The following is a 24,472-nucleotide window of genomic DNA, read 5'->3' as shown; positions in this document are numbered from 1 at the left end:
AATCCAGTCTTTACATCCAGTTCTTTTCACAGTTTATATGAATGATATTGTCTCTTCACTGAGTTGTTGTCAAAAGTCCATCTTTATGCTGATGACACGTGTGTATTGTATTGCTGATTCTGCACAGCTAGCCATTGAGAACCTGTAGCTCTCCTTTTATGCTTATTAATCTTTTTTTTTTTATCGACTTTTTCTCCCATTTTCTATTTTTTCTCCCATCCCAATTTCGTATCATCCAATTCTACCCTCCCCTGTCTCGAACACTGTTAGGCCATGCCTCCCACAAGCCGGCTGCAATATGGACGAAGCCTTACATCACGTGTCCCCTCCGGTACTCGAGGAAGCAGCCGTCGCATCTTTTCACCTGCACAGCGCGATCTCTCAGCGTCGGGGGTCTGCGTGGGAGGGACACGCCGCCCCTGTTGCTTCCTGATTCTGCTGCGCAGGCGCACCAACCGACCTGTAGGAGTCGCTGTCCACTGTTTTTTTATCTTTTTCCCCCTCCATTTTCCTCCAATTTTCTCCCACCCCAATGTTAGTCGTTATGCCAATTCCCAATCCCCTTCCTGGTCGCTGCGCACTTACCCCCCACAGTCGGTCTGGGAGAGTGGAGGCTATCACATGCTTCCTCCGACACACGTCCAGCCAATCAACCGCTTCTTTTCACCTGGCAGCGCGGACTCTCACTGAGAGGGCGTAGCGTGTGGAAGGATCACACTATCCCACTTAGATCCTATCCGCGCTTAGCAGGCGCCCCGACCGAACTGTAGGAGTCGCTGTTTACAACGACCCGGACCCACCCCGCCAGCTTCTCCCACCCTCTAATACTGCCAATTGTATTAGTGTGAACGGCCAGCCAAGCTGGTGACAACCCCGGAGCTGTGAGCTGGATTCGAACAGGCGAATCCAGACGCTCAGGGGTTTGGTGACGAACGCAATCTCCGTTACGCCACCTGACCGCCCTCTAATAATACTGCCAATTGTATTAGTATGAACGACCAGCCAAGCTGATAGCAATGCAGCTCGAACCCAGCGTCTCCTGCATTGGTGGTGAGCGCCTTGCCCACTGCACCACCTAGCCGCCCACTATGCTTATTAATCTTAAACAGGTGCTTAATATGTATGTATATGTATATGCAGAGGTATTTGAAATGTTCAACTATGGGGATGTCCGCCTGGAGGTCCACAGCTCTGGCCAACTCATTAAGGCCAGTTGATTTTGAAGCCTGATAGTTCACCAAATTTGTCAATTATCCTAAGTAAGTTTGTGGCCTGCATAAAAACCAGTAAATCGTCCGCATAAAGAGCAATTTTGTGAGGGGTATCTTTGATTGTTACGACTGAGGTGGCCGGGGAAAGGGGCCAGGGAGAAGGGGAAGAGGGACAGGAAGCTGGGGAAGTTGACCAGGAAGGGGACTGGGAGAGAAAAACTGGGGAAAGGGGCCAGGGAGCAGGGGACAAGAGACCGAAGGCTTGGGAAGATGACCAGGTTGGAAAGGGACCTAAAACAGGGGGATGGGGAAAGGGAGGCTCGGAATAGGGACCAGGAAGGGGACTGGAGACGGAAACAGGGGGAAGACAGGTCCTGTTGGGGGCAGGAGCGGGAGCAGGAACCTCCTTGGGGGCAGGAGCAGGTGTCTCCTCTGGGGCAGGAGCAGGTGTCTCCTCTGGGGCAGGAGCAGGTGTCTCCTCGGGGGCGGGAGCAGGTGTCTCCTCGGGGGCAGGAGCGGGAGCAGGAACCTCCTTGGGGGCAGGAGCAGGAGCAGGTGTCTCCTCTGGGGCAGGAGCAGGTGTCTCCTCGGGGGCAGGAGCGGGAGCAGGAACCTCCTTGGGGGCAGGAGCAGGAGCAGGTGTCTCCTCTGGGGCGGGAGCGGGAGCAGGAACCTCCTTGGGGGCAGGAGCGGGAGCAGGTGTCTCCTCTGGGGCAGGAGCAGGTGTCTCCTCGGGGGCGGGAGCGGGAGCAGGTGTCTCCTTGGGGGCAGGAGCAGGTGTCTCCTCGGGGGCAGGAGCAGGTGTCTCCTCGGGGGCGGGAGCAGGTGTCTCCTCGGGGGCGGGAGCAGGTGTCTCCTCTGGGGCAGGAGCAGGTGTCTCCTCTGGGACAGGAAACACAGCCCTGGGCGGTGGGGAACCCCATCTCCTCCTGGAGGCTCCACGGTTCCTCGCAAAAAGGACCAGGCTATTTCCCTCAAATGTCGATGCCTGGACTCCAGGGGAACTTCTCTGCAGCTTCGTGCAGCTCTCCGTGCCAGCTGCAGTAGCCAAGCTAGTTCCCGAGGCTGTGCTAGCTGTAGAGGTTATGCTAGCAGTTGAGGCTATGCTAGCTGTAAAGGCTGTGCTAGCAGTTGGGGCTATGCTAGCTGAAGAGGTGGTCCTAGCAGTAAGGGCCATGCTAGATGAAGAGGCGGTCCTAGCAGTAGGGGCCATGCTAGCTGAAGAGGTGGTCCTAGCAGTAAGGGCCATGCTAGCTGAAGAGGCGGTCCTAGCAGTAGGGGCCATGCTAGCTAAAGAGGCGGTCCTAGCAGTAGGGGCCATGCTAGCTGAATAGGCAGTCCTAGCAGTAGGGGCCATGCTAGCTGAAGAGGCGGTCCTAGCAGTAGGGGCCATGCTAGCTGAATAGGCAGTCCTAGCAGTAGGGGCCATGCTAGCCGAAGAGGCGGTCCTAGCAATAGGGGCCATGCTAGCCGAAGAGGCGGTCCTAGCAGTAGGGGCCATGCTAGCTGAAGAGGCGGTCCTAGCAGTAGGGGCCATGCTAGCCGAAGAGGCGGTCCTAGCAGTAGGGGCCATGCTAGCCGAAGAGGCGGTCCTAGCAGTAGGGGCCATGCTAGCTGAATAGGCAGTCCTAGCAGTAGGGGCCATGCTAGCCGAAGAGGCGGTCCTAGCAGTAGGGGCCATGCTAGCCGAAGAGGCGGTCCTAGCAGTAGGGGCCATGCTAGCCGAAGAGGCGGTCCTAGCAGTAGGGGCCATGCTAGCCGAAGAGGCGGTCCTAGCAGTAGGGGCCATGCTAGCCGAAGAGGCGGTCCTAGCAGTAGGGGCCATGCTAGCCGAAGAGGCGGTCCTAGCAGTAGGGGCCATGCTAGCCGAAGAGGCGGTCCTAGCAGTAGGGGCCATGCTAGCTGAAGAGGCGGTCCTAGCAGTAGGGGCCATGCTAGCCGAAGAGGCGGTCCTAGCAGTAGGGGCCATGCTAGCTGAAGAGGCGGTCCTAGCAGTAGGGGCCATGCTAGCCGAAGAGGCGGTCCTAGCAGTAGGGGCTGTACTAGCTGCAGGGGCTGTACTAGCAGTAGAGACTGTACTAGCCGCGGGGGCCATGCTAGCTGCAGGGACTGTGCTAGCTGTAGAGGCCATGCTAGCTGTAGGGGCTGCGATAGTAGTAGAGGCTATGCTAGCAGTAGAGCCCTTGGTAGCAGTAGAGCCCTTGGTAGCAGTAGAGCCCTTGCTAGCTGTAGAGGCCTTGCTAGCTGTAGAGAATTTGCTAGCTGTAAAGGACATGCTAGCAATAGAGACCATGCTAGCTGTAAGGGCTGTACTAGCAGTGAGGGCCATGCTAGCTGTAGGGGCTGTACTAGCATTAGGGACCGTGCTGGCAGTAGAGGTTTTGCCAGCAGTAGATGCTTGGGAGGGGACTGGAGGTCGGAGATCCTGGAACAGTGCCTTGATCATGGCCATGCTCCTCCATCTGTGGGGCCAGCTCAGGGCTCCACTCCATTATGGAGTAGAACAACTGCAGGACGGTCTTCCTCTCCTCCAAGGATTTGGCCGTGAGATCACCCCTCAAAAAGGACTACAACTATGGCTGACGAGACAAACACTGGGAATTTAACAGACACTAGGAACATAACGTCAACACTAGGAATATAACCGACACTAGGAATATAACACACTAGGAACATAACATCAACACTAGTAGGAATATAACACACTAGGAATATAACACACAAGGAACATAACATCAACGTCTAGGAATATAACATGAGAGAGAGGAGGGGAAGCACACTGAGGGCCAGGGACACAAGGTACAAGCATACAGGGATGGGAAGAGGGGCGTAGCTGTAGAATCTGGGCCCCATGAAAGAATGTATTTGTAGGCCCCCAGTGAATGCATGCACGCACGCGTAAGCGCGCGCAAGATTTATTTTTTTGCCATTTATTTATTGATGAAAACGCATAATATGGTTTTTACCTATACATTCGGATCAGCAGTTCAGCACCTGCACTGTTGGTGGGTGAGCCTAGTAAAGGATGTTGCATTGCGTTCATCTTCAATGAATGGACCAATGCAATAGTCTACCAAAGCCCCCCCTCTCTCTCTATATATCTCACACACACACACACACACACACACACACACACACACACACACACACACACACACACACACACACACACACACTTCAGAAACAAACATAGTATCAATGAGAGCATCAATAAATACACCTGAGTGATGTTTTTTTTTTTTTTTTGGGGCCCCCCCCCCAGTGCTGGGCCCTTGGAATCATCCTAAGCTACTCCCCCCCAGCTACGCCCCTGGGTAGAGCAGGGGAGAACAGTCCAGTAACGGGCGGAATGTTACAGAGAGAGAGAGAGATAGTGACATGGTAGTAAATCTAGAAGGGTTTAACTCTCACCGACCGAGAGAGAGATCACAGTGAGTTGTAATGGCAACACTGCATGCACTCTATTATATTATCTCATTTGCATGTAGCTTTAGTGATGTAGGCATCAGCCTATGTGTTTATTTGCATATTGAGCCGGGAAGTGAGATCCGATCACAAACGGTCACTAGAGAGTAGAGACACATGTGGAGACACATTTTTTTTTTTTTTTTTTTTTGGTCTTTTTCCCCCTCCATTTTTCCTCCGATTTTCTCCCATCCCAATGTTAGTCGTATGCCAATTCCCAGTCCCTTCCTGGTCGCTGCGCACTTACCCCCCACAGTCAGATCATCTGGGAGAGTGGAGGCTACCACGTGCTTCCTCCGACACACGTCCAGCCAATCACCGCTTCTTTTCACCTGGCAGCGCGGATTCTCATCGAGAGGGCGTAGCGTGTGGGAGGATCACACTATCCCCCTCAAGTCCTATCCGCGCTTAGCAGGCGCCCCGACCGAACTGTAGGAGTCGCTGTTTACAACGACCCGGACCCACCCCGCCAGCTTCTCCCACCTTCTAATACAGCCAATTGTATTAGTGCAGACGGCCAGCCAAGCTGGTGACAACCCCGGAGCTGTGAGCTGGATTCGAACAGGCGAATCCAGCTCACAGCTCCGGGGTTGGTGACGAACGCAATCTCCGCTCGGCCACCTAACCGCCTTTGGAGACACATTCTAATGCCAGGTGTGAAGCGGGCATGGCCACCTTCATTTCACTATATGTCTTGTGTACTGTATGTATGTGATGAATAAACCTCTTGAATCTTGAATCTTGAACAGACATACTGAGCTGATTCCACTTGTGATGGGATCAGATTTTTTATTCTATTTATTTTTGGGCTTTCTGTATTTTTCACCCATCCCAATTTAGTCGTTATGCCAATTCCCTTCCTGGTCGTTGCGCGCATTGCCCCACTGTTGGTCTAGGGAGGGTGTAGAAGTACCACACGCCTCCTCCGCTACATGTGGAGTCGACAGCCGCTTCATTTCACCTGACAGCGAGGAGTTTCACTGGGGGAACGTAACGTGTTCCCCCCGTGAAAACATGGAAATACAGTTCTCCGGCCACACTCCTCTGGCTCACCTAGCTCAACTGAACAGTCTGCAGGTCACAAATGAACTATTGTAATAAAAATGTAGTTGGTCTGTATCCTGTATCGAGGTCGCTAGGCTATAATCCGCTAGCTTAAACGATGAACCCGGAGCTAACATAGATAGATAGATAGATAGATAGATAGATAGATAGATAGATAGATAGATAGATAGATAGATAGATAGATAGATAGATAGATAGAATAGTTTATTGATTTAGAACATTTAGCCAGGCTAGCTCAATACAATACAGTTTGCTAGCCAACACACGTGTTTCGCTAGCTTGATTGAACAGTTGATGGTCATAACATGCGGGCTAGCTTAATGCAATACAGTTGTCATCTAACTGAACAGCCTGAGGCCATTCAACATGAACTTGTTACTTAGCTTAGCTTGCCACAATGAAAGTCCCATAGCTTGGTCAATTTAGCTCAGTCCGATTGTAGCCACGCTCGACACCCACGTTGTCAGCAAGCATTCTCGTTAGCTTCTGGGTCGCCCCGCGCCTCCTTCAGGTAGTGTTCTGCCTCAGTAGCGTCCGATGTCGCCCCGCGCCTCCTTCAGGTAGTGTTCTGCCTCAGTAGCTTCTGGGTCGCCCCCGCCTCCTTCAGGTAGTGTTCTGCCTCAGTAGCTTCTGGGTCGCCCCGCGCCTCCTTCAGGTAGTGTTCTGCCTCGTTAGCTTCTGGGTCGCCCCGCGCCTCCTTCAGGTAGTGTTCTGCCTCAGTGGCTTCTGGATCGCCCCGCGCCTCCTTCAGGTAGTGTTCTGCCTCAGTAGCGTCTGGGTCGCCCCGCGCCTCCTTCAGGTAGTGTTCTGCCTCAGTAGCTTCTGGGTCGCCCCGCGCCTCCTTCAGGTAGTGTTCTGCCTCAGTAGCTTCTGGGTCGCCCCCGCCTCCTTCAGGTAGTGTTCTGCCTCAGTAGCTTCTGGGTCGCCCCGCGCCTCCTTCAGGTAGTGTTCTGCCTCGTTAGCTTCTGGGTCGCCCCGCGCCTCCTTCAGGTAGTGTTCTGCCTCAGTGGCTTCTGGGTTGCCCCGCGCCTCCTTCAGGTAGTGTTCTGCCTCGTTAGCTTCTGGGTCGCCCCGCGCCTCCTTCAGGTAGTGTTCTGCCTCAGTATAGCTTCTGGGTCGCCCCGCGCCTCCTTCAGGTAGTGTTCTGCCTCAGTATAGCTTCTGGGTCGCCCCGCGCCTCCTTCAGGTAGTGTTCTGCCTCAGTGGCTTCTGGGTTGCCCCGCGCCTCCTTCAGGTAGTGTTCTGCCTCGTTAGCTTCTGGGTCGCCCCGCGCCTCCTTCAGGTAGTGTTCTGCCTCAGTATAGCTTCTGGGTCGCCCCGCGCCTCCTTCAGGTAGTGTTCTGCCTCAGTATAGCTTCTGGGTCGCCCCGCGCCTCCTTCAGGTAGTGTTCTGCCTCAGTATAGCTTCTGGGTCGCCCCGCGCCTCCTTCAGGTAGTGTTCTGCCTCAGTAGCGTCTGGGTCGCCCGCGCCTCCTTCAGGTAGTGTTCTGCCTCAGTGGCTTCTGGGTCGCCCCGCGCCTCCTTCAGGTAGTGTTCTGCCGCAGTAGCTTCTGGGTCGCCCCGCGCCTCCTTCAGGTAGTGTTCTGCCTCGTTAGCTTCTGGGTCGCCCCGCGCCTCCTTCAGGTAGTGTTCTGCCTCGTTAGCTTCTGGGTCGCCCCGCGCCTCCTTCAGGTAGTGTTCTGCCTCAGTAGCTTCTGGGTCGCCCCGCGCCTCCTTCAGGTAGTGTTCTGCCTCAGTATAGCTTCTGGGTCGCCCCGCGCCTCCTTCAGGTAGTGTTCTGCCTCAGTGGCTTCTGGGTCGCCCCGCGCCTCTTTCAGGTAGTGTTCTGCCTCAGTATAGCTTCTGGGTCACCCCGCGCCTCCTTCAGGTAGTGTTCTGCCTCAGTGGCTTCTGGGTCGCCCCGCGCCTCCTTCAGGTAGTGTTCTGCCTCAGTAGCTTCTGGGTCGCCCCGCGCCTCCTTCAGGTAGTGTTCTGCCTCAGTGGCTTCTGGGTCGCCCCACGCCTCCTTCAGGTAGTGTTCTGCCTCAGTGGCTTCTGGGTCGCCCCGCGCCTCCTTCAGGTAGTGTTCTGCCTCAGTAGCTTCTGGGTCGCCCCGCGCCTCCTTCAGGTAGTGTTCTGCCTCAGTAGCGTCTGGGTCGCCCCGTGCCTCCTTCAGGTAGTGTTCTGCCTCAGTATAGCTTCTGGGTCGCCCCGCGCCTCCTTCAGGTAGTGTTCTGCCTCAGTGGCTTCTGGGTCGCCCCGCGCCTCCTTCAGGTAGTGTTCTGCCTCAGTATAGCTTCTGGGTCGCCCCGCGCCTCCTTCAGGTAGTGTTCTGCCTCAGTAGCTTCTGGGTCGCCCCGCGCCTCCTTCAGGTAGTGTTCTGCCTCAGTGGCTTCTGGGTCGCCCCGCGCCTCCTTCAGGTAGTGTTCTGCCTCAGTAGCTTCTGGGTCTCCCCGCGCCTCCTTCAACTATTGTTCTGCCTCAGTAGCTTCTGGGTCGCCCCGCGCCTCCTTCAGGTAGTGTTCTGCCTCAGTAGCTTCTGGGTCGCCCCGTGCCTCCTTCAGGTAGTGTTCTGCCTCAGTGGCTTCTGGGTCGCCCCGCGCCTCCTTCAGGTAGTGTTCTGCCTCAGTGGCTTCTGGGTCGCCCCGCGCCTCCTTCAGGTAGTGTTCTGCCTCGTTAGCTTCTGGGTCGCCCCGCGCCTCCTTCAGGTAGTGTTCTGCCTCAGTATAGCTTCTGGGTCGCCCCGCGCCTCCTTCAGGTAGTGTTCTGCCTCAGTATAGCTTCTGGGTCGCCCCGCGCCTCCTTCAGGTAGTGTTCTGCCTCAGTGGCTTCTGGGTCGCCCCGCGCCTCCTTCAGGTAGTGTTCTGCCTCAGTAGCTTCTGGGTCGCCCCGCGCCTCCTTCAGGTAGTGTTCTGCCTCAGTGGCTTCTGGGTCGCCCCGCGCCTCCTTCAGGTAGTGTTCTGCCGCAGTAGCTTCTGGGTCGCCCCGCGCCTCCTTCAGGTAGTGTTCTGCCTCGTTAGCTTCTGGGTCGCCCCGCGCCTCCTTCAGGTAGTGTTCTGCCTCGTTAGCTTCTGGGTCGCCCCGCGCCTCCTTCAGGTAGTGTTCTGCCTCAGTAGCTTCTGGGTCGCCCCGCGCCTCCTTCAGGTAGTGTTCTGCCTCAGTATAGCTTCTGGGTCGCCCCGCGCCTCCTTCAGGTAGTGTTCTGCCTCGTTAGCTTCTGGGTCGCCCCGCGCCTCCTTCAGGTAGTGTTCTGCCTCAGTAGCTTCTGGGTCGCCCCGCGCCTCCTTCAGGTAGTGTTCTGCCTCAGTATAGCTTCTGGGTCGCCCCGCGCCTCCTTCAGGTAGTGTTCTGCCTCGTTAGCTTCTGGGTCGCCCCGCGCCTCCTTCAGGTAGTGTTCTGCCTCAGTGGCTTCTGGGTCGCCCCGCGCCTCCTTCAGGTAGTGTTCTGCCTCAGTGGCTTCTGGGTCGCCCCGCGCCTCCTTCAGGTAGTGTTCTGCCTCAGTAGCTTCTGGGTCGCCCCGCGCCTCCTTCAGGTAGTGTTCTGCCTCAGTAGCTTCTGGGTCGCCCCGCGCCTCCTTCAGGTAGTGTTCTGCCTCAGTATAGCTTCTGGGTCGCCCCGCGCCTCCTTCAGGTAGTGTTCTGCCTCAGTGGCTTCTGGGTCGCCCCGCGCCTCCTTCAGGTAGTGTTCTGCCTCAGTAGCTTCTGGGTCGCCCCGCGCCTCCTTCAGGTAGTGTTCTGCCTCAGTGGCTTCTGGGTCGCCCCGCGCCTCCTTCAGGTAGTGTTCTGCCTCAGTAGCTTCTGGGTCGCTTCGCGCCTCCTTCAACTATTGTTCTGCCTCAGTAGCCGACCCAAACCTTCTTCTCGCTCCATCTTTTAACCTGATAGAAAGCCTGGCTGGTGTCGGTCGGTCTCCCATCTGCCAAAGTCCGGTCATGGCTTCTCTGTATTCTCCACGTTGAGCTAAGACCTCCGGGGGGTAGTCTTCGTATATAGCGACGGGCTGGTTCTTGTAAAACAATTTGCCCCTTTTGGCCCGGGCCTCCCGGATGATTAGTTATTTTGTTTGTAATCTGTGGATTCTGACAATAATAGCTCTCGGCTTCTGCCCCTTCCCCGGTTTGGCTACGTTAGCTCGATGTCCTTTGTCACATTCCGGAGGGCCAGCCAACAAATCTCCATCCAGCATCTCTTGTAGCATATCTGGAACGAAGCTTGAAGGACGGGCTCCTTCAATGTCCTCTGGGATACCGACAATTCTTATATTGTTCCGTCTTTCACAAGACTGAACTTCGATGAGCCTAGCTTGAATCTTGGCTAGCTCTGCTTGCTTGGTAGCTAGGTTCTAATCCTGCTGATTAGCTTCTATCGTGAGTAAGACAATCTCTTTAGAATTGTCTAAGGTTTTCGTGTGGAGTATTTCCATTTTCTCCTCGAAGGGTTGAATGGCTGCTTTTATCTCAGCCGTTACCGCCAGGCAGTAGGATTCAAAGTATGTATCGAATTGTCTCTCCAGTTGTACCTCTAGTCGTCTCTCCTTCTCTTCCAGTAGCTCCATGAGAAGACCCTCGGTTGCAAAATTACAACATCACTTTTAGCTTTTGGATATTTATTTATATTTCGTTTTTTTTACATTTACATAGTCAATGGGTCCTGTTGCTCAGCCTCACAATGCTATTGGATGGTAAATGTGTTTATAGGTCCCACATTCTGGCCTCTGAAGTTGATAATGTCAATTTAATTTGGGCCTTACAGGGTTAATAGCAGTCAGGCTAGTATCACTTAGCTTGGCTTCAGGTGTGCTCCTGTTCGGTGATTGGGGTTGTACCCTGTCGGCTACCGAGGACGCAACACAGCGCCTAGTAGTTTGTTTGTCCGCCATATTTGTCATAAAAGTAATAAACTGTCGAAATCAGCAATAAAAAGCCAAAAAAAAAAGACTAGTGGGGTAATAAAAGTGTTGGTTTGTAAACGTTTTAGGGAGCAGATGCAATGTGTGACTTTACTCCACGATGCCGGCTCCTCCCCAGAGCTCCTTGGTTTTCTTGGTATTGAGGGCCAGGTGGTTAGTGAGATTGTCTATGCTAAACAAACTGGGGTCTGTTAGTTAGGAAGTCTAGTATACAGTTGCAAACAGAGGGGCTGATGTCGAGGTCCTTGGTTTCCACAAGGTCACCAAGTTTGGAGATGAGTTTGGAGGGGATGATGGTGTTGAACGCTGAGCTGAAGTCGATGAACAGCATTCTCACATCATGGGTGTTGCTCTCATCCAGGTGGGAGAGGGCAGAGTGTAGCGCTGAGGAGATAGCATCCTCTGTGCTCCTGCTCACGGTAGGCAAATCGGTGACTGTCCAGTGAGGGTGAAAGGCCAGATTTGAGGTGAGCCTCTCGAAGCACTTCATGATAATGAGCAACAGGGCGGAAGTCATTGAGACTCGTGGCAGAGGAGTGTTTCGGCACTGGCACGATGGAGGTGGTTTTAAAGCACGCTGGGACAACTGCCTGGGCTGGTGACAGGTTGAAGATGTCAGTGAAGACCTCGGTCAGCTGCTCAGTGCAGTTCCTGAGCACACAGCCAGGGGGTGCCATCAGGGCCGCGTGTATGCTTTCCGCAACGCAGTTGTGTTTCCGGGTTCCCGTTTTGCGCTCTGATTGGCGAGCGCGCGCATGCGCCGCGACAAGCCCTTCAGCCAGGCAGGAATACGCAATTTATACAAATGGAAGTATTGATTTCACCGTAACGAATCATTAAAAAAAGATACTGTTAACTGGAATGTTGTTTCTTTACACATATGGTGGATTATGTAATTGGTTTGTCATGACAAACCAATAAAAAATCGCGAATTAACCGGTGGCTACAACACCACACAGTAACTACATGCATCATTGTTTACAATGAACGGTGGGGCTAATCGAAAGGACTGGACACGGACAAGTTAAACAGCAATCAATTAATTTAATATAACAGTCCGATTCTGTGTTTGTTTGTGTGATTGAATTGATTGAATGATTGAAAAGTTTATTAACAGATTGCAGAATGGGTACAGTACAGTACAGCTCAATACATACAATTGTTAAGAGGATGCAGACCTGAGAAAGACTTTCGTCTTGTTTCCATCAGGGTCCCCCATTTTCAATTCATCATATGACACACACGACATACAGATAGACAGTACTGCTACATCTATACATTTATGACAGATTTGCAAATACAGTACTGTTTGTGATACAAAAAAAATCCAGAAAAAGAGTGTATATACATTTGACATAGAAACTGTGCATTGGAGGAGGTTGGGTAGGTGGGGTGGGGCTGTACATTGGAGGTGGGGGGGGGGGGTTGGGTAGGGGGGGGGGACACTGTACATTGGAATACTGACATACATTTGACATAGAAACTGTACATTGGAGGAGGTTGGGTAGGTTGGGTGGGGCTGTACATTGGAGGTGGGGGGGGTGGGGTGGGTAGGGGGGGGGCACTGTACATTGGAATACTGACAAAGCCATGCTTGGTCTTTATTGTACAACTGGGTTAGGACATTTGTAGGGGCCAGTTTCGAATTGCAGTCTCCCGTAGGTGTTCTTTGAGAGTGCTTTTGAAGGTGGGTAGTGATTCACATTCCTTTACGGCTGTGGGTAGGGCGTTCCACATTGATGTGGCATAATTGCGAAACGTGTTTAGTCCCTTGTTTGAGCCGAATCTGGGTTTTACATGATTTGTGGAGCTCCCTCTGGTGTTGTGATCGTGGTATTCACTGACCTTTGGGAAGTATTTTGACATGTACATGGGTACCTTGGTCATGTAGTGTATCTTGTAGACCAGGCCCATTGCAAGTTGCTGTACTCTGTCGTCTACTCTAAGCCATCCTAGGTTGGCAAAGTGTGCAGGGGTGAGGTGGGTTCTAGGAGTCAGGTCAAGCAGTAGTCTGACTAGTTTGTTTTGAGATGTTTGTAATTTGGTTTTTAGTGCCTTTGAGGTGCTTTGGTACCATGAGGTGCAAGCATAGTCGTAGTACCCTTGAATGAGTGCTCCTGCCAGAGTCTTCAGGGTATTCTTGTTTACTAGAGAGGAGATCCGGTACAAGAATCGAGTTCGTTGGTTGACTTTTTTTATTACATTGGATGCCATTTTGTCACAGGAAAGATTAGCCTCTAGGATGGAACCCAGGTAGGTAATTTCATCTTTCCTTGTGACAATATTGTCACCCACTGTAACTGAGAAGCCGTCGGTCTTGCTGAGTTTGTTATTTGAACCGAAGAGAATGGACTCTGTTTTGCCCATGTGTAGTGATAGTTTGTTATCAGCGAGCCATATGCAGATTTTGCCTAGTTCCGAGCTGAGGGTTTTTTCAACCTGTAACTTGTTCTTGTCAGAGACCAGCAGGGCTGAGTCGTCCGCAAACAGGAACAAGTTGCAGTCACAAGCTGACGACATGTCATTTGCATAAATTAGGAACAGTAGTGGTCCTAGTATGCTTCCTTGTGGAACACCACAGTTCACTGTGAGGGGGGGGGGGATAGGGTACCGTTTACCTCCACCATCTGTTCTCTCCCCTCCAGGTAGGATTGTATCCAGCTCACTGATAAACTATCAAAACCAATTGCTTTTAGCTTGTCAATCAGAATGGTGTGATTGACAGTGTCGAAGGCCTTTTGTAGGTCTAGCATGACCATGCCGCAGTAATAGAGAAGGCATGTGTCATTGGAGTGGGATGTTCTGAAGCCAGATTTTTATCCGCAAGGTACTTTTCGACCTGTTCGTATACTATTTTTTCCATGACTTTCGAGATGGATGTAAGGATAGAAACAGGGCGGTAGTTGCCTGGGTCTAATTTGCTGCCCTTTTTGTGCAGGGGTGTTACTCTCGCTATTTTGAAGTCCTTGGGGACGTGTCCCTGTTTTATGGAGAGGTTTATTATGTGTGTGATGACTGGGGTGATGGCGGCTGCTGAGTCTCTGAGGAATTTGGAGGGGATGTTGTCATGGCCAGTGGCCTTGTTCGGTTGGAGGGCGCTCAGTTTATTGAGTACTGTAGATTGTTGGTGAACAACTAACTTTAGGTTAGTTTAACTTGTCCGTGTCCAGTCCTTTCGATTAGCCCCACCGTTCATTGTAAACAATGATGCATATAGGTACTGTGTGTTGTTGTAGCCACCGGTTAATTCGCGATTTTTTTATTGGTTTGTCATGAGGTTCGTCAGTGGGGAAGAGCGTGGAGTGGAGGTTGACAGGGAGGGCAGCCTTGGTGGACGGCCCCCTATAGTTGTCCCACCAAGGCTGCCGCGGTCGTAGTTCGTCTATTTTGATCGCCGTAGACCGCACGTTAGCTAGAAAGAGGCTGGGTAACGGCGGGTGGCGGGGAGCTCGGCTAGCCGGCCGCGCTCTGATGAAATTCCCCCGATGTCCGAGCGATCTTTCCTGGGGAGCTGCAGATATTTGAAATTTATTTGAAGGATAAACCCCTTGAGATATGCTATCTCGTTTTCGAGGGGGTCCTGATCACCGATGACGTTGTCAGATTGTTGTAATCCAACGTCCTAGAGATATTCTCGGGTGTACGATATGAACACAAGACTGTTCTGGGTGAGCAGAATATACAAGTAGGTATATTACCGCTAATTTGCAAAACTGCTGCCATCTAAATGAACAAAATCCTAAAACAGACCAGACTAAACTCCCAGGCTCTGGTAGGATGACTAGCAGGTGCTGCGCTAGTCTGTCTCTCTCTGTCTCTCTGTCTCTCTGTCTCTCTCTGTCTTTATCTCTCTCTATCTCTATCTCTCTCTCTCTCTCCCTGTGTATCTCTCTCTCTCTTTCTCTCTATCTATCTCTCTCTCTCTCTCCCTGTGTCTCTCTCTCTCTCTCTCTCTCTCTCTATCTCTCTCTCTCTCTCCCTGTGTCTCTCTCTCTCTCTCTCTCTCTCTCTCTCTCTCTCTCTCTCTCTCTCTGTCTCTCTCTTTGTGTCTCTCTGTCTCTCACTCTGTGTGTGTGTGTGTGTGTGTGTGTGTGTGTGTGTGTGTGTGTGTGTGTGTGTGTGTGTGTGTGTGTGTGTGTGTGTGTGTCTCTCTCTCTCTTTCTCACTCTCTCTGTATCTTTCTCTCACTCGGGATGGATGGGTTGAGGTTGGGGAGTGTATAGGACTGTAGCAGATCAATAGCATGCTGATTGGAGAGTGCGTCTGGCTGTAGCAGATCAATAGCATGCAGATTTCTGCCGATGGCAGCGTTTTTTGTGTCTGTTCATTAGCATGTTCAGCTCTGCTGTACTGAAAAACAACATGTTTGAATATGACATTATATGTCTAAATGGCTGGGAAACCTCTTCAGACACGAGATCTACTTCAGCCTTTTCCAAAGAGAGATCTGCCATCACCAGCCCAGCAGAACCACACTTTTAACCCTCCAGTTACCCTTGTCGCAATTCTGGTCAAATAGCCTTTTTTTCACGTGTTTGTGGATAGCGTTGGCTAGATTTTATGTATATGCCAAAAAAGTAGCGCAGTATCACATATTGGACTCGCATTACAATAATCCATGTTTAAAAAAAAAAAATTATCACTATTAACACTATCAGTGCCAACCTTGTTTACCCCGTTGAATGCCATCATCCACTTCAATGTTAGCGTTAAAAACGCCTAATCTATGTTTTAAATTATGGCTATGTGTCTAATCTGCCCGTCGCTTATCAATGACTTGTTTGCAGTCAACATTGTCGAAACGGATTGTTTTTTAATCGGTTCATATCCTTTTTATAGCATTTCGAAAAGCTATCGTTCTCTAGAAAATTTTCGGAAAATTGAAAGATTCCCCCATAAACTGCATTTATTGGAATATTCTCGAATACACTAGACACTTTGTCATTTGTCGGCCTATTTATGAATCGTTTTCAAATAAACGTTAGATTATCGATAGTATATGTGTACTTATGCACGCTATAGAGGCGGGCTGAAAAATCTATTCTCTCGTTTTCCTCAAGATCACACACACACACACACACACACACGGGGGACACGCTGTTATCTCAGTGAATACAGCTCCGATTACCCCAAGACTGGTAACATAGACTCCTTACCTTAGATCAGATGTTCTCCAAAAAGATTATTCCAATTCCTGATCGCCATTCCAAATATCGATCGCGTTTATTGATTGATTATTGGCTGCTGTAAATATATATTCCAGGCTGCTTTCCGTCTCGCGATCAGATCCCTCATCATCAGACGGCTCGCCAGCACAATGGAGCCAGTTGGCTCCACCTCTACAGATCCCACAGGGATATCCCAGTATAATCGACTGACCTGCAGTTACACAGGGGTTAGACGATAGGGGGGGGGGGGGGGGGGGGGGGGCGGTTTTTTCCCATCGGAGCTCCTGGAGGGGCTGCTGTACCAACGGGAGACTCGGTTGATGAAATATGAATTCAGATCGCTAATAAAAAAATCAAACGACATTTCTCGTCGTCGGCACTCAACGGGGGGTCTGATAAAACAAGCATAGTCGTCGTTGGCATTCAAAGTGTTAACACATTCAGAGCCGGCCGGATATGACCAAATTAGGGCTTGTATGCCAGCACTGCATTTGCGAACGCTTAAACTATATCTTAAATTATGGCTATGGGTCTAATACACCCGTCGCTTATCAATGACTTGCTTGCAGTCAACATGTACGAAACGGATTGTTTTTTCATCTGTACATTTCCGTTTTATACCGTTTTGAATACGAGTATAGTTTCGGAGAGTTCTAGTGATTCCAGAGAAATATGCGATAATAGCCCTTTAGTGGAATATACAAAACACGTTGTAATTTTTCGGCTGATTTATGAATCGTTTTCAAATAAACGCTAGATTATTGATAGTATATGTGTCCTCATAGAGAAGCGGGCTGAAAAATCGCGTATCTGTGCCTTGGTCAGCGGTAACGGCACGCACACACACACGCTCCGATGGTGGTGAAAGGAACATCTGATTAACCCAAGACTGGTAACAGAGTCCTTACCTCACATCAGATGTTCTGCAAAAAGATTAATCCAATTCCTGATCACCATTCCAAATATTGATCGCATTTATTGATCCAATGTTATATTCCAAAACACATAATCCACGCTGGTCTGAGTGTCCCCAGTTCATCTGTTATAACGATACTGCATGCCCGAGAAGGAAAACCTGGACCGGAGTTTTTTCTCTGATGCACATCCCCAGCCAATCCAATCCAATGATGTGCAATACCATCCGGGAGACGATAGGTGGCGGTATTTGCCCTTTTGCTAGCTAACATCAGGTTGGATGGATGAAAATGAATGGATATCGCTAATAAAAGAAATAACGATTAAAACCTGACTATACTCGTGATTGGCACGCAAGCGATGGCGAGTTAACCCGACTATCATCGTGATTGGCACGGAATGGGTTAAGCACGTGAACAACAAGTGTCACACCTTTCACCCTAGTCGCAGAAATGGACAGGTTAGGGTTAGGGTTAGGGTTAGAGATAGGGTTTGGGTAACCCTAGGGTAATCCTAACCCTTAACTTAACCCTAACCCTAATTTAAGAAATGGTTAAAATCCTGAAAATGAATAAATATTCGATATGTATGGTGAGGACTGAAGTTAATAATGATATTCATGAAAAGAAATTGGAACAATATATGAAAAAGATATGTTTACTGAGATCGCAGTTTCGGTCACTAGGGAGACGAGTAGTGTTTTTTTTTAAAGGTTGACTCGAGGGTTAAATCATCAGAATAATGCAAACATGGAATAAATCAATAATTCAATATTAAGTATTAAAATACTGATGGCATGGTAGCAGTTTTCATATTAGCTCCATAGTAAATAATTGCTAAATATTCTACAAATCTAATTGTGGCTACTTAGTTTAAACATCAAGATTAAGGAAACAGGACAGATTATCAGTTATCAAGATGTTTATTTGACATTTAAAAAGGCACAAAATAATGAAAATGTTGCACAAAGAAGAAGCGGAAATTTGTCCAAACTAAGGCTGAGACCACTTATTGATTATTATTATATAAAACAATAAATAAATAAAAAAAAAGCTTAAAATACTCTTTTCTTAAAAACACGAGCTAACGTTAAATAATATATTTTTAAATTGAAAAAAGTATAAACTTTTTTTAGTTTTTTTACATGCAAAATAATTAAAAAAAAATCGATATTTATCAATAATTTTGTCCCGATTTATTGATTCTTCCAAATGGCATATCGTCTTAGCCTTAGTCCAAACAGTTGAATCTAGAAAGGAAATGTCCCTCTGCTCCAGCCTGTGGATGTCTGAGCAACAAAACATAACAACAAAGAGCACATGGAACTGTATTAACTGGATCATCTTCCAAACATTATATAAAGACATTTGAGAGTCTTGACATCAGATGCAGGTGATGCCTGGCATAGCAAGAAAGAGTAGTGCTAATTAGCAGAATGTTCTTTTCCATGAGACAAAAACTCTGTGACCATAGAATTTGCCTGTGATGATATAATTACTATATTAATGGGTAGCCTGTTGGCTAACAACCATGCATAATAATGAGCTGTTGGCAACTTTCAGTTTTGATCCTTTAGTTTGGTTATTTTCTCCACCAGGCAGTAGAGAAGAGAAGAGAAATAGTAGAGAAATAATTTAAATAGATATTCAGTGTAAAGTTACATCTTTTGAACACAGGAGGGCGATACTACACAGGTTTGCTGCTCAGAGCCTCCGTGAATCAGCTGTCCCGTTTACAACATGGAAATGCCATAGTGAACCTATTGTCATTGCTATACCTATGCATTAAAAATATTTATGCATTAATTAATTCCCATACATTTATGCCACACCCCCTTTCATATCTCACGAATCGTAGAGATTTATTTACTTACCCCGAAAATCCGATCGTTAGAAAAAGGCTTGTTTATGACCGGTACAGTAATCCACTGTGATAGTTGCATAAACATGTTCCATGTTAGGTAAAATAGACATAGGGGGTCCTTACCGTAGCCAGAAGGTAATCCAAAAAGAATAATTCCAATGATCCCATCGGCGATCGCGATTACAAGTTTATATGTAATTACACGTTGTTTACTGGACACTAGGTTTTGAGGCGAGCGGATCTGCTTGCGATTGCTTTGGAAGAGCTCCTCCCCCACAGAGCCAGTCTCGATGCCTCGATGCATTCAATGACAATAATGCTGCCTTCCTATCCAAGTTCAAATGGTAGACGATACTGCCATCTGGTGATATTCCATCGGCATTGCAGTTTAAGCGTAAATGGCTGTGCCAAAATGATTCAGATCGCTGCGGGCGAGTCTGTAGCACAGGGATCAAAGGAAAAAGCTCAAACGACCCAATAACGTATATACTTGATTGCCGTTCAACGCATGACGAGCAAACACGTATATATACGTGGATGGCGCAGATTGAGTTAAGGTAAGGGGTTTACATGATGGCAAGACCTTCCAGTTTCCTTGACAACAGCAGAGAAGTTCCATGGCCGTGGGAGCAGTGGCAGCACGCCTGCGCTGTAGAACACTGGTCCCGTATCAGCCTATAGGAGCTGCTTACACACTCTTGACCAACTTCTGAAATATGGAAACATTTCGATTGGATCAAATGGATGGTTTTTTGTGTGTTATAGAGTATCAGATTAGCCAAAAGAGATTCAAACTGGAAAAGTGAATTTAGCTACTCAGCAGAAAATATTTTTGTAAAAGATAGAAGGAGAAACGTGAGCCATGTTGTTAACCACTTAACTGCCGCCCATAAAAGTGGAATTTTTTTTACTTGAACTTGAGGACTGCATACTTCTTTTGAAAAGTGTATCTTTATACTTATAGCACATGCAAAAGCCTGGTCTCTTTTGAAAGATAACATTCTGAAGTGTCTGATACAATAAAGAAAGATCACCTTCAGTGCTAATGAAATAGAGTAACATAGGTCTGAACTTGAGTTGCAGAAAAACTTGTTACTCACGTTTTTCTGTAGTAGATGTATTGTCTTGTATATTGTTTGTCGGTGTCGACGTCTCTCCAATACTGACACAACCCCCCACCCCCCTGCTTCAAGGCTGTTATAACTCAGCCTAGGGCTGGGCGATTAATCGATTTTATCGATTAATTCAAATTCATGATTTAGGACGATTAAAAAAAAATTATCGATTTTCCAAAAAGAATATAAAATGTTTTGTCAAGTGTCACCTTTTATTTTACAAAAAGTGATGTTTGGTGAAAGTTAGATTTACACTTTATTAAATTCATTCTTGTTTGATGATCAAGAGGCACCTTTTATTTGTTTTAAGTGAACTTTGGTGAAAGTTAGGTTTGCACTTCAAGGGAAATTCATCTTGGTTTGATTTTTTTTTGTGTCAAATAAAAACAAAGCTTATTTGAATGATTTCCTTGGCGTTTCTAATTTTTAAGAGAAAATTATCTATTAAAATCGTAAATTTTTAGGCCATATCGCCCAGCCCTAACTCAGCCTCAGAGTTTACTGTCCCCCCCCCCCCCCCCCGCCGGTGTGTTTAGTGATGACGTGTGTGTGTCTCCTTGTCCCTCCCTCCCCATCCAGACGCAGAACATCATGTACGACCTGATCTCGGACCTGAACGAGCGCGGCGAGGACATGGAGAAGAGGATCGCGCTGCTGGAGACCAAGCTGGAGACCCTGCTGGGGAACCTGCAGGCGCTGCCCGGCCTCATCAGCCAGCTCATCAGCCAGCAGCACCGGGACTTCCTGGAGGTGCAGCTCCAGCCGTACGACAAACACAGCCCCGACCGCTCCCAGTCGGCGTCCCGGCGGAGATCCTCCTCCACGGCGCCTCCCACCTCCTCCGAGAGCAGCTAGAGCGAGCGGAGGAGGAGGGAACACGCTCGCGCCTCCGGAGTAGTTGGGCCATCATATGGTCCGAGCTGCGTTTATCAGATAAAAAGCCTTATGGTTTCAAATATATTATCGAAAATTCTGATGACAGAATCCAAGGTGTTTTATTACCTCAGAGGACGTTGCCCGTCCTTGTCCTGGCAGAGCGTTTTGACCAAGAAATCATAACGGCGCTTCCCTTTTGGTCAAAAAAAAGCTCCAGGGCCTGTCGACGTGGCGCTGTGTGACCAGAACTCTCGACTCCGTCTCTATGCAGAGGTATAGCCAGGTTATAGCAACGAGGTTATACCACAGTGACAATATTGCACTAAAATAGTGCTTCTCACACAGACTTTAGTCTGCTCCCGCTGGCTGGTTCTTCAGACACCGCGCTCTCCCGGGAGGAAGCCACGCCGGCCAGAGAGGAAGTGACATCACACACCGGTCACTCACAGAGATAACTTATAAAGAAAAAAAGCTTGAAATGAGGGGGGAAAACAGCATATATCTTTTAGGTTAGAAACAGCATCAACTATAGCGGTGTTCTTTTTTGCAGACCAGCCCCTATAGAATGACTATTTTTGGGAGCGACGTTTGCAAACAATTTTATCCTCTTTAGTCGAAATGAATGCATCAAAAATCTCTACTTGCACTTCCTTTTTAATAACCAATGCACTTCAACGCTGACTGACGTATGATATGATGATGAGGTCATTAAAAGATGAACATTTTGTGAGATGTTGGGCATGGGTTTATTTCTTTACCACTTTTGTCATTTCACGGGCTGTGGGGGGCTACTACCGCGGCTGAACCTATAGTCACGTGACTCAAGACGCAGCATCGGCTTACCTCCTCTCTACAGAGCTCATCTTATCCAGAGATCAGAAACTACACACGGTGTGCGTCGGGCCAGGGCCTCATCCACGCCATGAGGTCGTCGTTTTTTTTTTGTTTACCAGCAGAACATGGACTCTTGGACGGCTGACCGAGTGCTATGTACTGGTGGTAAAACTCAAGACTATGGTTCCGTGACACGAGTTGTGACACAACATCGCTGACCTTTCATATTCCGTCGTGTCGAGAATAACAAACAACGACGCTTCTTCGTTCTGTACGTGGCGCATCATGACGTCATCGTATTATGATGTTGACATGCTGGGATTAATACCTACAAGTTGATCGAACCACCTGCGACGAGAGAGAGAGAGAAAGATTGAATAATCTGGCTGAATCTCCTGCCTTGGATCTGATTGGTCCTAACTAGTTTGCACCTGAACACTCACCTCGTAAATACGACTCGGTCAAAGTGATGGATGTCCAACTTTACGAGTTGACGAGGCCCACCGGAATACACCCTATCTCCCTGTGACCCTTATCTCCCTGTGACCCTATCTCCCTGTGACCCTATCTATGTGACCCTATCTCCATGTGACCCTATCTCCCTGTGACCCTATCTCTATGTGACCCTATCTCCCTGTGACCCTATCTCCATGTGACCTTATCTCCCTGTGACCCTATCTCCATGTGACCCTATCTCCCTGTGACCCCTATCTCCATGTGACCCTATCTCCCTGTGACCCTATCTCCCTGCACCCCTATCTCCCTGCACCCCTATCTCCCTGTGACCCTATCTCCCTGCACCCCTATCTCCCTGCGACCCTATCTCCCTGCACCCCTATCTCCCTGCACCCCTATCTCCCTGTGACCCTATCTCCCTGTGACCCCTATCTCCCTGTGACCCTATCTCCCTGTGACCCCTATCTCCCTGTGACCCCTATCTCCCTGTGACCCCTATCTCCCTGTGACCCTATATCCCTGTGACCCTATCTCCCTGTGACCCCTATCTCCCTGTGACCCTATCCCTGTGACCTATCTCCCTGTGACCTATCTCCCTGTGACCCTATCTCCCTGTGACCCTATCTCCCTGTGACCCTATATCCCTGTGACCCCATCTCCCTGTGACCCTATCTCCCTGTGACCCCTATCTCCCTATGACCCTATCCCTGTGACCTATCTCCCTGTGACCTATCTCCCTGTGACCCCTATCTCCCTGTGACCCCTATCTCCCTATGACCCTATCTCCCTGTGACCCTATCTCCCTGTGACCCTATCTCCCTGTGACCCTATATCCCTGTGACCCTATCTCCCTGTGTCCTATCTCCATGTGACCCTATCTCCCTGCACCCCTATCTCCCTGTGACCCTATCTCCCTGCACCCCTATCTCCCTGCACCCCTATCTCCCTGTGACCCTATCTCCCTGTGACCCCTATCTCCCTGTGACCCTATCTCCCTGTGACCCTATCTCCCTGTGACCCCTATCTCCCTGTGACCCCTATCTCCCTGTGACCCTATATCCCTGTGACCCCATCTCCCTGTGACCCCATCTCCCTGTGACCCTATCTCCCTGTGACCCCTATCTCCCTGTGACCCCTATCTCCCTGTGACCTATCTCCCTATGACCCTATCTCCCTGTGACCTATCTCCCTGTGACCTATCTCCCTGTGACCCCTATCTCCCTGTGACCTATCTCCCTATGACCCTATCTCCCTGTGACCCTATCTCCCTGTGACCCTATCTCCCTGTGACCTATCTCCCTGTGACCCTATATCCCTGTGACCCTATCTCCCTGTGACCTATCTCCCTGTGACCCTATCTCCCTGCACCCCTATCTCCCTGCACCCCTATCTCCCTGTGACCCCTATCTCCCTGTGACCCTATCTCCATGTGTCTGCACCCTATCTCCCTGCATCCTATCTCTCATGCGTCTCCAGTCTCCACCCCTACTGTCCTGTGGCCCCACCCCCATCTTCATGTGGCACCGCCCCTATCTCTCTGTGGCCCCACCCCTATCTCCCTGTGGCTCCACCCCCATCTCCCTGTGGCTCCACCCCCATCTCCCTGTGGCCCCACCCCTATCTCCCCGTGGCCCCCGCCCCTATCCTCCTGCTCTGTGCTCTTCATGCCTCCTGTTCGCCCGGCAACAAGACATGAACAATAACTCACTGAAACCACACCTACCTTTTAAAAAGAAAACACATATTTTTATATCTCGACGAGGACAAGCACACCTCTTACAACCGAGCCGCGAAGAGAAGCCTGGCCTGGCGGACTGTGGGTTCAGACACATGTTAATAACGTGTTACTAGTGACATTATTATTAAATCGTTAGTAAAGTATCCCATAATAATCCCAGCTCTGGATTAACAACGATAACATCCTTCACATGACGTGTGTTTCTGACAGGAGATGTAGTGAATGTCACGATGTTGGTTGAGTTGGAATGGATCCTTTCAGGCCTTGAGAAACCAAACGGCAAGAAATTATTAAATCAACCAGTCCTCTGGTGTCTCTGCCTCCTGGTGTCTCTCCTCCTGGTCTCTCTCCTCCTGGTGTCTCTGCGTCCTGGTCTCTCTCCTCCTGGTCTCTCTCCTCCTGGTCTCTCTCCTCCTGGTCTCTCTGCATCCTGGTCTCTCTCCTCCTGGTCTCTCTCCTCCTGGTCTCTCCTGGTCTCTATCCTCCTGGTCTCTATCCTCCTGGTCTCTCTCATTCTGGTCTCTCCTCCTGGTCTCTCTCCTCCTGGTCTCTTGGTCTCTCTCCTCCTGGTCTCTCTCCTCCTGGTCTCTTGGTCTCTCTCATCCTGGTCTCTCTCCTCCTGGTCTCTCTCCTCCTGGCCTCCCTGTCCGTTTGTTCTGGACTAAACGGTCCAGTAGCCTGTCGCAGCAGCTGTGTGTAAATTCAAACTCTAGTTATAATGTAAATTCTTACTAAGTTGTGTTTTAAACATTAGTAAAAGAAATTAAGAGGTTGCACCATGGAGATAAGTTATAACATAACTCTACATTACACATGTCCTAGGGTAGGTGTCAATCATACAATGTCACAGAATTATACTCACCAATAGTAGAATAGCAG

At 49.5% G+C, this 24,472-nt stretch overlaps 1 protein-coding gene across 2 annotated transcripts in view; it reads left to right on the top strand.

Annotated features, from left to right (window-relative positions):
- Positions 1 to 20,544, top strand: part of kcnn2 (potassium calcium-activated channel subfamily N member 2) — a gene marked incomplete at both ends in the record, with an annotated part of 191,972 nt that extends 171,428 nt beyond the window's left edge. For both annotated transcript variants that reach the window (XM_084325269.1, XM_084325268.1), the window contains one exon: positions 20,269 to 20,544. In XM_084325269.1, coding sequence (XP_084181395.1) covers positions 20,269 to 20,544 — 276 coding nt within the window. The remainder of the gene's footprint in view (positions 1 to 20,268) is intronic.
- Positions 20,545 to 24,472: the final 3,928 nt, after the last annotated feature.

This window comes from Notolepis coatsorum (genome assembly GCF_963971535.1).
Source record: "Notolepis coatsorum genome assembly, chromosome: 11".
In the NCBI taxonomy this organism is placed as follows: domain Eukaryota; kingdom Metazoa; phylum Chordata; class Actinopteri; order Aulopiformes; family Paralepididae; genus Notolepis; species Notolepis coatsorum.
The sequence above is the reverse complement of the archived record's forward strand: the minus strand, read 5'-3'. Positions and strand labels throughout refer to the sequence as shown.